Source organism: Stylophora pistillata, chromosome 10 (assembly GCF_964205215.1).
Source record: "Stylophora pistillata chromosome 10, jaStyPist1.2, whole genome shotgun sequence".
NCBI lineage: Eukaryota > Metazoa > Cnidaria > Anthozoa > Scleractinia > Pocilloporidae > Stylophora > Stylophora pistillata.
The window spans coordinates 14004548-14019851 of NC_142528.1; the positions used below are offsets into that span (position 1 = coordinate 14004548).

General features: G+C 36.6%; 2 protein-coding genes and 1 long non-coding RNA gene across 4 annotated transcripts in view; 1 reads left to right on the top strand and 2 right to left on the bottom strand.

Annotated features, from left to right (window-relative positions):
* The window catches only part of LOC111322798 (NEDD8-conjugating enzyme Ubc12), an 11720-nt gene extending 5609 nt beyond the window's left edge, over positions 1 to 6111 (bottom strand). The window contains exons 1-6 of the mRNA XM_022925974.2: positions 5925 to 6111; positions 3709 to 3803; positions 3001 to 3039; positions 1388 to 1438; positions 890 to 942; positions 718 to 781 (exon numbers count right to left, since the gene is read on the bottom strand). Of these exons, the coding sequence (XP_022781709.1) occupies positions 718 to 781; positions 890 to 942; positions 1388 to 1438; positions 3001 to 3039; positions 3709 to 3803; positions 5925 to 6024 (402 nt within the window). The 5' untranslated portion in view covers positions 6025 to 6111. The remainder of the gene's footprint in view (positions 1 to 717; positions 782 to 889; positions 943 to 1387; positions 1439 to 3000; positions 3040 to 3708; positions 3804 to 5924) is intronic.
* A 200-nt stretch (positions 6112 to 6311) lies between these two features.
* LOC111322797 (F-box only protein 47) lies at positions 6312 to 11180 on the top strand. The gene is made up of 9 exons (XM_088737112.1): positions 6312 to 6417; positions 6682 to 7119; positions 7658 to 7734; positions 8256 to 8391; positions 8915 to 9142; positions 9543 to 9704; positions 10007 to 10149; positions 10272 to 10455; positions 11044 to 11180. The coding sequence occupies exons 2-9, from the start codon at positions 6735 to 6737 to the stop codon at positions 11142 to 11144; spliced, it is 1416 nt and encodes a 471-aa protein (XP_088593238.1). The 5' UTR covers positions 6312 to 6417; positions 6682 to 6734; the 3' UTR covers positions 11145 to 11180.
* LOC111322799 (uncharacterized) lies at positions 10997 to 15234 on the bottom strand. 2 transcript variants are annotated; one of them, XR_015992831.1, is made up of 3 exons: positions 14844 to 15167; positions 12804 to 14321; positions 10997 to 11187 (listed from the first exon to the last, which is right to left on the bottom strand). It is a non-coding gene; the product is annotated as an uncharacterized LOC111322799 (long non-coding RNA). The 2 variants fall into 2 exon arrangements; XR_002694105.2 differs by lacking the exon at positions 10997 to 11187 and having other exon boundaries at positions 12763 to 14321; positions 14844 to 15234.
* Positions 15235 to 15304: the final 70 nt, after the last annotated feature.

Consider the following 15304-nt stretch of genomic DNA (forward strand, 5'->3'; position numbering starts at 1 on the left):
AGTTAACTTTTTAGTCTACTTGCAACCTTTTGCCAGTAACTAAAGATCTTTTTTCCATTAGCAAACTGGTGAGACCACCAGCAAATTCATCGCCAATGGCACTGGCACTCTTGAACAATGAATACATTTGACGTACATAATGAAAATGATAACTCCAAATCCACCAGGAATGACAACAACATGTGAATGCGCAGGTTTGGCACAGAGCCTTGGTGTAATACTGCTGGCCAGTGACTATAAAAAAGCTCAGCGTCCACTGTTTTATTTTCCTCAGATGTTGTTCGTACATTTATTCTTGTGTTTGAATGGCTTTCTCCAAATGTTTGGGAGACATGGGCAATTCTAGCTTGCAAACATTTGCTAGTGGATATTTTTCTCACTCACAGACTGATCAAAATCACTTCCATTTTGTGAGTGTGTGAACATTAATTTTGAGCCCTGAAGTGCTGTATCTCGTACCACCAAAATTAATAATCTGAGGATGACTCATAATTATATAAATTCCCAGCTTGAAATTACATAAGATTATAGAACAATAGAATGACATGATAGTAAGGTCCAAGAGCAAACTTAAACTCAGTCATTTTAATTTTACCCTAAATACTGAGTAAGTAATCTTAGTTCTTTCAAACATCTCCCAAAAATACTAAGTCACTCACTGACAGACTAATCAATGACTCAAAAGTTTACCTCATAGGGTTTCTTACAAGCACTCACCAAAAACAGATATTGTAATCCAATTATTATTGCATTTATTGTAAGAACAGGTTTCCAGTCCTCTCTGCAAATACAAAATATGTTGGGGGCTTAAGGGTTTTGCATCATAAAGTAATTTTAAAGAGAATGAAAGAAAATTCAATATCAGTAATCATCATTTATCTATTCATACCTCAAAATGTTCAAACAGACATTTCCTTCTAAATCAATGTTAGGATGATAAACCTGAAAAACAGTAAATTAAATCACTTTAAAAATCCAAATACCATGAACACCTGAAATATTCTGTAGGGAAGTGTCAAAATGTTTCAACCAACCATTTTGGAAATCAGAACTCATAAGTAAATCTTGTCACAAATCACAACACTTATACAGTCAAGAACTTAAGCCTTTGAAGTTACTAGGTTTATGGCAACAGCCAAGAGACATGGCTGCAAATTTTATTAATAATGAACTCAAAACAGTCATCAATAATCTAATCATAAAAAGAATTCTGTTTCTACTAGAACTTTTCTGCCATATCAGTAAGTTCCTAAGTTGCATCTGCTGTTGGATTAAAATTTTCAGGAAAGTTATTGAAATTTCATGAGAAATCTCATTCACTTTTTAACTAATAAGTCTGACCACATATTTTTAACAAATGGCAGGTGCTCTTAAACTAGAAACTCACTTTTGTTTCACACTTGACTTTTGGAGCATCATGAGGATATCCTGGACCAACCTTTAATAAACAAGACAGATTGGCATTGATAAAGGGATAATTAAATGTCTAAGCAAGTTATCAACATTCATGGAAAATGTTGAGCCTTGCTAACCAATGATGCATGGTGATTGTATGATCCCAGACAGTGTTGGCTTCAAAAATCTAACAAATTTATGCTTTTCTATGGTTACAAAAGTAGGATTTAGATTAGGTAGATTTGTCAGACAAAGAAATTAAGATTAGAGTAAATAGAACCTAAATAGAACCTAAAGTGAACTACTAGAAATTTTGAAAGACATCACAATAAATTGCTGCCTGCTGTTTACTGTATTTACTCATCTATAAGTTGAGTGATTTTTTCACAAAACTTTACCAAAATCTCGAAAATTTGAGCTGGAGAAGAGTTCTTGGCTTATAGCTGAAAGTTTTTCCAAACATAATTTTTTTGAAACAGCAAATTCAAAGGAAACAGATATATTCATCTATAAGCCGAGATATTGCATGCAGTTAAGTAAATAACAAAACAAGTTGAAGTTGGTAATTGACTCTATTTATGTGGTTGCTTCCAAAGGAGCAGTTTGTTGTTTTTGGCGCGTAGTAAATACGGCTTATTGTTCGTCCTCAGTGTCAGCGTGGAATTCATCATCCATCTCCTCCTCATCCGCTAGTTCTGCCATTTATTCCCAGTAGATTGCTTCATCTTCCATGCCGTCTGGAGTATTAGAGATTCTGCAGGTTTTGAACGAGTGTACAGATCTTGCAAAAGTGTTTTAAAAATTTTGAAATTGACCAATCAGAATTGCCCATTTACACGATTGGTAAACAAACTCGTCACATGTTACGGTGTTGAAATTTGCGATCATGTAAAAAGAAAACTTATCTTGGCTTTTCTCCTCTGTAAACCAGTCAACAACAACAACAAAAACCTTTATTTATTCTAATTTCTAATGAATATTTTAACAAATTGGACATGCCCACACGTAGCTATCTAATCTAGGTGGGTCATGTCTTAACTAAGAAAAAAAGTTGGTATACAAGTTTACAGTTATCAGGAAATTAATTAGAGAGAGTAAGTATACTGGTTTACAGAAATCAGGAAGTTAAATAAAAAGAGTAGGTATAAAATCAAAGAAGTAAAAAGTAAAAGTCAAGTAATCTCTCATCCAGCCGAGGATATTTTGGAGTGTAATAGCCCATTGTTGTGCATTTCGCTGACATCTCAAGCTCTCCATTACAGAGGTTCTCTTGATCTTTCCTCTAGTGACTCACTGATGTCTTACTCTCTGGTTATCTTGGAATTTTTTTCGACGGCAATACTGCATTGAAACTCTTTTCTGTTTCGAAACTTTTGCATTCATTTCAGTTGGTTAGAGAATAGAATTCTCTGAATATGGTCTTGGCTTATAACCGAGTATTTTCAATTCACATGTTTTCAGAACCTTCCTGATTAACACAGACCGAAGTTTAGGGTCTCGGCTCATAAACGAATAAATGCGGTAGATGCATTTTCAACAATCCATTGCAGTTTTTCAAAGTAGTTTCCTTTGTCATCCAATGATCTTAGAAAGGATGCAACTTACCTTAAAACTAAAAACAAATCTGCCATTTCTGTAAAATCCCTAAAAAGTAAAAGAAAAAAAAAATCAAATCAAAAGTAGCAATAAATCTTCAAAAAACTAAGTAATATTGTTTACTATTACTGAAACTTATGATGATCTAAGAAAAATGAGATATCGGTTTGAGTAATGGGGCTTGATTTATTCAAGTAAAGGGAAAAAGTTGTTGTTTTCTTAAGAAACTGCTGTGCATTATCCATGGACAAGTCAGTTAATGGACAATGTCTGGCTCAAACTTGCACATGTCAGATGAAATGTTTCGTAGAGGTGTCCATTAAGTTTGAACAAATTTTAAAAAGTAGACTGGAGTCTCGCTTGGCAATTTCAATCACAGTACTTAAAAGTAAGATAAAATCAAAAGTGTCTGCTCAAATTTTTTGGTCCAAATAAAATGGAAACCTGGTAAGGAATATCAGTATGTCCCTCAGGGAAGAAATATTACTTGCTTCCCTAGTAAAGCACTTTTAATTTCACAAAACTGTGTTTCACAGGCATCAGTAGATAACCAGCATTTACACACCATAAACATTTCCTTTGTGTACCAATGATAAAAACTCACCTCCTAATAAATTTTCATTGCAATAACAGATAACTGTAATTTACACTGAGTGTTTGATGCAACTTCTTAGATGTTGGTAAAAAACTAAGATGGTCTCTAAAAGATTATTGTACCTCATCTGGTGAAATATTGAGCTTGAAATTTAGAAGATCATCTGGATCAGGAAATTCTATTTGACATGTTTTTGGAAGCTCGAGATCCCGTACATCTGGAATGCAACACATTTCAATAATGACATCAATACCAAGTTTAGTGGTAAAAACATCATGGTTTGGTTAAATGAAATAACAATGGGTATAGCTTTGGTAGTACTCTTGAAAAAATTCCAAGGGGAGTGTATGACACCCTTTTCAAGAATATTACTTTAATTAAGATCACATAAGTAATTAACCCTCCCTCCTTGAGATACATTTAAAGAAAATAAACAGCTTCCAGACAAAGGATCCAGAGAGAAACAACACTTTGATTTCAGAACCAAAAAGTAAAATCTACTTATTTGATTTCAGAACAGAATGACAAAACCAAAAGCAAAATTATTCATATGATACTGCCTATAAACTGTATTTTATGCATGGCTGCAGGGTTTATTCTAGAATCATGTAATTGAATAAAATCTTGCATTCTGATTGGTTAACGAAGCAAGGCATTTAGTGCGGAATTGTGAGTTGAAAACAAGGCTAAGAGATATTGTTTCTCACCTCTCGTTTCGTACTTAGGATAAAAACAAACAATGTTATCGCTGTTTTCTCTTTTTCTTATTTTTTTTCAATTATGTGATTCAAGGAAATCATTACCTGACTCTTGGATTCCATGTCAAATTGTACTTGAAAACCTATATGGCACTCATCACTTCATGCCATATAGCTTTTCAGGTGTAATTCAATGTGGAATTCCCTTGTCAGGTGATGAATTTTCCTGTAAAAATTGGTCAAACAGAGCCCAGTGGGCCCCTTCTTTAACTTAAAAGGGGCTCTTTCTATAAAATGGGGGCCAAAGAAAGGCAGAAACCAAAAGGTGTTTCAATATATTTGTATAGTCTAGTCAGTGAGAAAATGAAGAAGAGAAAGGCAATGGAGACAGAAAGAGAAGAAAGTTTTATATAGCAACTCTAGCATTAAACTTGTAATTAGTTCCATTTTTTAATACTTCAGCTAATACAAAATGGTATTAAAAAGTAGAACTCATCTTTTGGCACAAGTTTTTGTACCCTAGTTGATGCTTGGTTATAAGTTTTGAGCTGTATTTTTTTTTTGAAGATATCCTGCAAAGCTGCACTCTAGAACAATTACTGAGGTTGTAACCCATCACCCAGACACAACTCCACTCATCCTCCTAAGAAACCCTTCTCTTTAGACTTCTGATCACTCTGTAGAATTTCAAAAGGTGTCCCTGTGGTATGTGTAGTTTATATACCCTAAAGAGAACATGGCACTGTGCAAGGAAAAGGTCATATAACCAAATGGCACTTAATTCTGTGTTTTCTCCATTATTCCTGAGACTCCATAAAAACTTCCTTCTTTCACTTCATCCAAAAACAATTGAAAGAGAAATTTCTGTGGCACTTTGAACCTGATCCTCAAAAACTATTTGATTTCTATGAACAGCACTCTAAGTTTGTGTCCATCTGGGAAACAAAGAGCAGACCTGCAACACCCCTAACACTTATCATTTTAATTCAAATTGGACTTTGAGTCTCTTCTTCACTCTGGATAGTGATAAAATTATTTGTCCACCATGCTCTTGAGATATAAATACTATTATGAAAAACCTTCCATAAACAAGAACAATTAGTCATTGTAGCGGTAACTTATCCTTATTCGAGACCGACGTATCAATCAAACTTATCCATGTCTCACGAAATTTAATGATTAGCATGAATTCGCTAGTATCAACAGCTTGGGCTTGTAAACAAAACAAATACCACACTGGATGTCCTTCGTGTCGGTAGCGTTTTTTGGAGAAAATTAGGCAGGATACAGGATACTATTTAAGGTTTAAGAAATCAAAGTGGCAACATGGTGAAAATGTACAAAAAATCAGGCTTGATTTTCGTACAAAATAACAAAAAGATTACTTCAGAGAAGACACTCGGAGAAACTCAAAACTGTCAAGATTGACTTCAGGACAAAAACCAGCAGTGAGCATGGCTAACAAAGCAAGAAACAGAAGGAGCTATTTTCGCTGTTCATTCCTTTAGTCTACAAGGATATTCTTTTATAATAACTCAACAGATCACATAACGTGGACTAAAACGAATAAGATACATGATCATGATGCAATGGCAGCACAATGTCTAAGCTTCTTCTACAAGAAAAACATCGTAACATACCTTTCGTTATTCTTAGTTGCGCCGCAGAAGCCCTCTTCGTCCCTGTCTTTGCACCTTCTCCTTCCTTCTTTTGTTGCTTCAAAGAAAAAAGCTTGATCATGGCTCTAATATAATCCACACAACCAACAAAATTCAACAAATTCCCCTCTATCTGCTCGAATCTAAACGAGGAAAGAGCCACGAAGAGTCAGCGAAAGTTTTACTTCGGCGCCGGCTCACACAATCTGATTGGTTCAAAATTTACGGAGAATTCTCGCCAAATGTTCGGAGGTTTAGTGGAAAAGACCGAGTAATTATTGACTGAAAATTACTTGTCCCCAGTCCTTCACTGTTGAGCGACGCGGTTACCAAAAAGTGGCGCGCTTTTTGATAACTTCGCGCGAGGTTCGCGCGCTGTAAATATCCACAAAGAAAGCGAGAAATGGGAGAAAAATTTTCTGACATAATTACATAAGTTTCTTTCGTCTTTCTTTTGTGCTGAACTCTTTCAGGGGTAAGTAACCTCGATATACGGAAATTAGTTAAGTCATTTCTTTCCTTTTTTTCCCAATTTTAAGTAAGTTTTTAAGGGTTCCCTAGATTACTCAAACGATAGAAAGTCTTTTCAAAATTCGGTTTGGTGTAGAAGCCATTTCACAGTACACATTACTTAAAGCCGTGTTTTTTGAACGCTCTTTACGAAACTCAGTCTATCCTATTTTGGACTGATTATTTCCTTTGATCTTTCGAAACATCTACGTCTGTTTACTTCTTTTAGGCTTTAGGCATTTGGTACCGTGAAATCTCAAGGGGGAAGAGTGACTTTAGATCATGTCCCGATCAGTTACAATGTATCGTTACATGAGAAGTGTGAAGAAAAACAAATTCAGCAAGCATGGAGCACTCAAATCGGCAAAAGCTACGTTGAATGATATAAACCAAAAGCAGTCAATGCATAAAAGAAGTTCATTTGGTCTGTTTGCCTTGCTACCCCGAGAAATGCGCTTTAGAATATTTGGCTTCACCCCACTTTCCGATCTCGGGCAACTTTCCTTGACATCGAGACTTCTCACGGACGAGGTAGTGAACTACATTCACAGCAAGGACGCTTTGCTCGCTATCGTCCCGAACATCCAATTCAAGAGTGAACGGGAATCTTCCCAGATTTTCATATCCGTGAAAACTGGGTACTGTTGGAACCACTTCAAAGACCTTGGTGAGATTTACATCAGTATCATACCTCAGTATTGGGATAGCCTTTAATTCCACAATCATCCTCACTAAAATTAACCATTTACTGTTTGTCAATTATGTGCTTTCGTACCATAAACCAAATAGGCATTAACATTTATTCAACAGAAAAGTCTTACACGGTCAGAAGTCGCTCGCTCAACGGAAGTTAAATCGGGTTACTTCGGATAGGGAGTATCAAGGAACAACTCGCCCTTTGTTACTGCATAACATTTACGCAGCCGCTTTTGAAGATGTTTTAAGAATTAAATTACAAAAATAAAGAGAGCAGTTCGCTACAATACCCACATCCACCAAATCAATGTTGTACAAACGCAGAAAGAAAGTCCAATATTGTATAGGGGAATTGAGGGGGGGGGGGTGTAAATAAGGGTGTTAGGACTGATTGGAGACCAACTAGAGATAAAATTAGAGTGGTATTTGAGATTCGTGGGATCTTACTGGTTGTAGCATAGTATTTATGGCGTTTATCAAGCGTAATGTTTTACTACATCTTTCAACAGGGACATTACTCAAAAGAGCAACCTGCCTCTTTTCTACCAAAGAGAGGTTAAAAGAAGTCGGAATAGTTTTGGACAAGGTATGAAATCAAGTTACACCGCTCTTATAACTTTCCCTTTACATAACAGGCAGCTCTTAACGCTGAAGTCTGGTGTCACCCGTGATAAATGATGGTAGGATTCAGCTAGAATAAAAAATTCTGGCTTCCACTTTGCTCATGTCGGCGTTCCATCGCAGCCGACTTTAGGTTCGACTTTCTAATATTAAATTCTACCAATTTTATTGAGATTCAAATTAAAGTGTTCTGGTTCTAGACTGGCTTGAAAGTAGCGTTCCAAAGTCGCGCAATGCAATCTCGACAATGTAAGAAATCGTAGAATAACAAAATAAACATACATGTCACATTCTGATATCCTATAGTTCACTAACCGAAGGAAAGCAAACTGGATACAACATCCGCTTGAATGTGTATGACATTTCCCTCTTATCGTGTGCTGGACAACCCTTAACTTGCCCACGACAAATTATGCGATTCCGACATCATTAAATCACACGTAAAAATATATATAGTAACACCCAAACCTCTTGAACCATCTGTAGCTTAAAGACACACACTCAAAGATCTGTACCACCCTTGGAAGTGACACCGCCTACAGCTGTTACGGAAAGTTCCTCCATTCCTTTGTTGCAGGATGGGAAGATGATGAGAAGTTTAAAGCCTATCTTGCTATCAAAGGTATGAACTGGCTAAAAACAGACAGACACAGACAGACGAACTCACTCACAATTCGGTTGAGCTGTTCCAGTAAAACAGTAGATAAAAGAGCACTGTTTAGCTTAGGTGGATTGAATGGAGTTGGCAAAAACTGGACAAGGTATCTGAAAACCTTTGGAGATATATTGGTAAGTACAGCAAGATAATGTCAAGGTTAAAAAAAACTAATGACATTAAAGTGAAGAAATTTCCGTCGTTTAATGCATAAGAAAGCCAACGCTTAGATTACTTTCCTTACAAAATTCTCATTCTTCGTTGAGTTTATCAAAGCATCCACCGTGAGTTTCAAAGCGTTAGTGTCCAAAAGCATAGTTGCCTGCTTCCTCCCTCCAGATCATCCCTCCGGGGTCTGGTTGAATTTTGTTAACATAGAGCTAGGGCTCGAGCCTGGACTGGACTGCAGAGACCAGGGCAGTAGAACACTCGAGTGTTCCTCTTCACACGCATTTACTGGCATTCTATTTGACTTCATTATCTTTTAAAGGGGCCTCGTGTTTGGATGACAGAATTAGGCAGGTGCTTCGCTCCCCGCCAGGATCACAGCCATGGTACGAGAGATACATAAGGGTATTCTGTCGAGAAATATTCTTGGACAAGGCTAGCGATCACACTGAGAGAGGATTCTGGCTTTGCAAAATACTAAAGCCGTGGCCCCTTGTTTTCCAAGCCCGACTACTTTATATCCTATACGGACCTGTAAACGATGAAAACGGCAAGTAGTTATCAAACTATTAAAATAGTTAATGATAAACCAATAACTCTGACTGGAAATTCGCTCCTCTAGGCCTTCCAAACGCGCTTCCCATTACATTCGGTTAATGAAGTCTTGTAACTGTTTCACTTTGTAAGTAGCAAAATCATGTAAAACATTCTATTAGCAACTAAACTGTATTTTGTTTACTTCATTATTCATCCTAGATCCGTAAAGAACGTAGGTTCGAAAACTGAACGAACTTACCCTTGAACTGAATACATATAAACCTCGTATAACTCTCCTACTCACAACTTGAAATGGTCTGTTACTTCTAATTTTTATTAAAGGAATGAAAATTTCCCACCACAACCACACTCTGTCTTACGTGGTCTTAGCTTGTAGACTATTAATTTTACAGGAACTGTTGACTGGAATTCGTTACAAAGTTGTCCAACTTATTTTGGCGTTGAAGACGCTGAACTGATGGAGCTTGCAGACGCCCTCAAGATCTTACATGTGTACTGTGACAGCAAAGACTGGAACGAAGATGATTTTATCAGCGTGTTTGAGGAATTAACTGGTATTTGCGTTTAACATTACAATAGATCTCTGTAAGTGAATGAAATCCGAAACGTGCTATAGGCGTGGCTTGATTGAATGTAACATTAGATGTACGCCTCACACCAATTAACGAACCTCTACATTCCTTTTTCCCCCTTTGGTTAACCGTTTATCAAAATTTATTTTAATATCTCATCTAGTTAATGCGTAGTCCAAAGGGCAAGTTATTTTTAAAAAGGACTCGCCTCGCGCATTTACGTTGTGTTTAAGCTGCCTTTCATCAAACAAATCAGTGCCTCTCTCTGTTTTCCTCATATGCAGGTACACCATCTGACTGGTGCTGGGAAAATATCGCCAAACTACTAAAACTGTGTGGAGAATCAGTTTGCTTCGAAGTACTTGGAAATAAAGCTATGAATGGGAGAGTACATGAATTATCATATTTAGGTTATTACCTTGGCCAGGTAATGTTTTCGTGTCATTTACTAAAAGAAGTGATTCTGCTGCATAGATTTGTTGTATGTATGTAATATTTGAAAAATTGGATTTCAGTGTTCTCTTATTTCTTGTTTTCTAAAAAACACAGGTTTTAGGACAAGATGACATAATTTATGGCAAAGAGAATGGTATTCAATGCTTTTCAAACACCATGAGACAAATTCTGGCTGTAATGCCTAGCAGCAGAGATCAAGCAGCCTTGACATCATCTTTATTCAATGTATGGGAGGAGAACATACTAAGCCTTGGAGAGGGGCTTCAAGAAGACCTAGGTGCTTCATACGATAGTTTTCACATTCAAATGTTCATATTCAACATAACCTTAAAATAACTTGCCTTGAATAAAAAGCAAAACAAAACAAGTAGCTATATTGAAAAATATTGAGCACAAAATAAATTTGGATCATTTAAACCAGTTTAACCCTTGAGAAATAGATATAATGTAGATTACAGGTAAACAAAGAGAGAAGAAAAAGCCTACGATGAAGGATAGAGGAAAAAAAGTTGGTAAAATCCTATTCTTTTTTCCTTAGGACTCAGCTCTTCATATCAATCCCCTGCATATTTTATCTAACCTCTTTTTTGATTGCCCCCTCTGAGAGCCTGAAAGCAGTGCAAAGAAAATATTCATGCTTGCATACTTAATGAGTCTCAGCAAACGAAAAGATTTATAGAAATATAATCAAAGAAATTCACACAGAAAGTTCTAAAGAAGTGGGTGAGCCTTTGTATCTCATTAGCTGGGGGAAGGGTATTTTTTGTCACTGCAAAGAAAAGAAATCCAAGTAAACAACAATTACATAGTACACTGAGTAAATGAATCATTCTAAGTACTAATTTATTCTGTTTTCTGTTTGTAGATGCCACTACCCCAGAAGAACAAGAGCAGGTTTTTGCTGCAAGTATACACAGTCTAGCAAAAATAGCAGCAATCTTTGTTAAAGAATGTACAGTAAAATGAGAAGACCTCACAGAAGAACAGTTCCAAATGTCCCTCTGATGTCCTATATGGAGAAGAAATCAAATTATGACAGAATTTGATGTAATGCAGTGCATCTCTAAAATGTGAAAATTTACTGATGAAAAACCTAAAAAGTGTTACAAATATTTTTGGAGAAATATTTTGCTTACACTTTTTCATCTTCATTTCTAATGTACCCTTGTCAAATTACTTAAATCTCAAAAAAATAATTGTATTATAATTCAAAATCACCAACGATTTTAAGAGAAACTTTTCACAAGATTCTTTACCTTTCGACATTAAACTAAACATTTAAGCAATAGTTTCATAAATTTTACTAAAGCATTTTATTAATTATAGGTGTCACCTCATAATTATTTTACTGAAGAATTATAATTAACTTCTGACAGTAAAATTGTATTTACAAAATAACTCTCTTGTCAATTTTTTTTGTGTCATATTATTTTTGCAATAATAAATAACTTAACAATTACAAAAAAAAAAAAAAAACACTTGTATGGAACAGGACCACTATTATGCACAAAAAAGGAACTGGCCTTATTTCTCCCTGTACTAAATTACTTCCCTTCGAATAATAGTTGGTTCAAATCTTAAACAGGTCTTACTAAGTTTTCAGGATTTCAGAGATTCCAGACCTTGGTAATGAAAAAAAGGAAGGCTTTTGGTCTGGCAAAGCTGCAACTGCGAGAGCCAAAGGCGTGAGCTTCTAGGGGGTCCAGGGGTATGCCCCTCCAGAAAAATTTTTAAAAAGAAAGGCCTCTAAGATGCCTTTTACAACATTTTGAGATCATAGTCAATGAAAAATTGCCTTTGATAACCAGGTAGAGTTTTAGACACATTTATTGACAATTTCAAGCTTAACGCATCAGCCTATACATCATAATTTGAATATATCAACAAAGTTGAAATGGTAAATTGGCCACCATTACGATTATAAAAGCTGACGTTTCGAGTGTTACCATTTCAACTTTGTTGAGTGATATATTCAAATTATTTCGTTACCCCCACCGACACAGCTCCAAACAGTTTCTTTAGAAACTATCAGCCTATACATCAGGCTATAGAGCAAACCTCACACAAAGTCAAGGCAATCCAGTACATTACTGCACCCAAAAAACTGCAGGTTCATGCCAGGTCATGCCCAGTGGTAAAAGATGTGTGAGATACCACAAAAAAAAAAAAACAACAACAAATGATCCTGTTAGTGAAGACTAGTGAAGCAAAGAACACATTATCCTCCTTTGTTAGAAGAAAGTTACAAATAACAGGAGAATGTTGAATGAAAATGGGAGGCTGGAAATAATAACCAAAAATGGGAGGCTTCCAGCCAAAACTGAAGGGTTGGAATCTCTAGGATTTGTTTCAATAGCTAACGGAAAAAAATAAATGAAGTGGCAATTTGATTATCCAGCTGAACAGCTGCATGGTTAACCAGTGAGAATAATTTAAAGGGTGCAACACAATAGAATACATTAAAATGCAGTTTCTTGCAACTTTTTTGTCATGAATACTTTTGGTATTCCATACTAAGTGGAGGGTATGATCATTATCACCTCTTGATGAATTGTAAATACCCAGTTTCCAATAACTCACAGTCTAAATTTCAATTAAATTTATTCATTTAATTCCAATATGTACCTTCAGTGTCAGATGTCTTGATTGAACACCATGCTGGTCTATTTGATAAAATGGGGGCTGGGAAATGTTTTAATATTTACGTCCACAAGCACCTGTCCACAAATAACATCCTTTGTAAACACCAACATCGCTTCAGGTCCAGACTATCTTGTGAAACGCAACTGGTCTCAGCCATTCACGAGTGGGCCTCCATTCTCAACATTAAGGGTCAAGCTGATGTTATCCAACTCGATCTCAGCAAGGCCTACGACAAAGTATCTCATCCAAAGCTCTTACATAAGTTAAGTCAATATGGTATTCAAGGGCAAACCTTATTATGGATAAAGGGTTTCTTAAGCAACCGCTCCCAAAGTGTCAGTGTAAACGGCGTACACTCTACCCCGTGCAAGGTTATTTCAGGTGTTCCACAAGGGTCTGTCTTAGGCCCCACGCTTTTCTTGATGTACATAAATGACATCGTGGGTGACATCAAGTCAAATATTAGACACCATTATGTACCGACACCATTAGGTACCGACAGATGGTATCGCCTGCGGATCATCTTATCTTTCAACAAGACCTTGACAGACTAACTTCATGGGCCTGTCTTTGGCAGATGGATTTTAATGTTAAGAAATGCTACCACATTTCCTTGACCAACAAGCGAACCATTGTCATACTACCATATTACATGCATAGTCAGGTCTTGGAACATGTAACTTCCTATGATTATCTGGGTGTTAGATTAACGAGCAAGCTAAATCGGAAAGAACACTGTGACAAAACTTCCAATGAAGCCAATAGGGCTCTCGGGCTGGTCAAACGGACTTTACAACCGTGTACGCCTGAAGTCAAGGAAAGAGCCTACAAAGCAATTATTCAACCTTTACTAGAATATGCAAGCGCTGCCTGGAAGCCACAGACAAACAGGGACACTGAAACTATCGAAAAAGTCCAGCGACGGTGATTCGCGCTTTCGTTTTGAAGCGTTACTGTAGCTTTGAAGGTTTCTGATGTATGGTTGCCGTTTATTTTTGTACTGGTTGTCAGAGGAAGCAAGTCAAAAATTCGTACGCATTCCATACATCTTATAGATCCTTTCGTGATCTCTGGCTGACCGTTATTTTGATTCTTCGCGACTTTAAATAAAGAGAGGGGTTGGTCCCCAGACTCCCTGGGACAACGCTCTGGCGCCAAAACTATAAAACACTAAGTGCAAATCAGATGGGCTGCTCGTTTCGTCGCCCACAATTACAAGAGATCTACAAACTCACAAGATCTTGTAAATCAACTTGGTTGGGACTCCTTGGAATCCAGACGTTTGCTGGCCCCATCTTCTATCCAACCAGCTCCTAGACCAAGGATCCAACATTCCATGCTCCAGCCCCACTCAAGTGTTTTGGCGCACAGTTATTCTCCGTTTATACGAACTGTTCGGGTATGGAATAAACTGTCAACTCAAACAGTCCAAGCCGAGAACATTACTTCTTTTAAATCATTAGCCATAAGGGACATTCAGAACATGAAGACTTTTGTATCCTGAAGGATATTAGAAGCGAAATAAAAGGATAAACAGAAAACACGTGGAGTTCACAGTAGACATTAACTCAACTGTATTCTTCAGGTATAGCATCATCTTACATCACGTGACCTACAAATACTACAAAGACCCCGAACCACATTAAAAGATTTTGAACTATTTACATTTTCTTGTTTCTTTAGACTTTACATATTTATTGTAGATTATTAGCACTTTTAATTAGTTATTCTATATCTCCCAGCGTTAGCCCAGCTATTTGGGAGTATAAGTTCCAAGTTCCAAGGCTGAAAATCAGATAAATTAAAATTTGTAATGTAGTATTATTAATAATTTCCTGAGGCATGTGTAGCTTCTAAGAAACTAGGGATACCACTGCTGATAAATATATGTGAACCATTAGCCCCACACCCACCTCCAAAAAACATCTAACTAACATGCGTCACAAAGTAGTAACAGCACCTCCACTTGCAAAATGGAGACAAATATACAAAATGAAAATGAGAAGAAACATGGATGCTTACTTTGGGCCAAAATCGTAATCAGAGCTGTTAGGCCAAATGCAGTATTTCCAAATTCACCACTGCGCAACAGAGGAAATCTGAAACTCGTTCAAAGAAGTCAAAGTAATCCTCTTCAAACGGGAGGCGAGACGAGACGAGACGAGACGAGACGTGACGAAACGAGACGTGATACAATGTAATTTACATATGGGCAGAAGCCAGAATTCTGACAGATCCCGATCGTTCTATTACTTTGTTTTGGTTGATCGTTTGTTTTTGTTTAAGAAGCTAATTGAAACTACAGAAGTTAATTAAGAAAATATAAAACATGAATTAAAGCACTAATTTTTATTTGTAGTCTCTAGGACACATTCTTCCGGTGTTAGAGTTATAATTCAATTATTTAATTAGAGCATCGTGCAGGTCAAATAACCAGTCAGCTATCCTCGATGTGAAAACATTTACCAGCACAGAATTCAGAC

What these genes read in the sequence shown, in the direction of transcription:
- LOC111322797 (XM_088737112.1), top strand. Translation starts at nt 6,735, where the DNA reads ATGTCCCGATCAGTTACAATGTATCGTTACATGAGAAGTGTGAAGAAA. An exon ending in GAACCACTTCAAAGACCTTG is followed by an intron (nt 7,120 to 7,657) that starts GTGAGATTTACA and finishes ATCTTTCAACAG; the next exon opens with GGACATTACTCAAAAGAGCA. An exon ending in ACCTGTAAACGATGAAAACG is followed by an intron (nt 9,143 to 9,542) that starts GCAAGTAGTTAT and finishes TTAATTTTACAG; the next exon opens with GAACTGTTGACTGGAATTCG.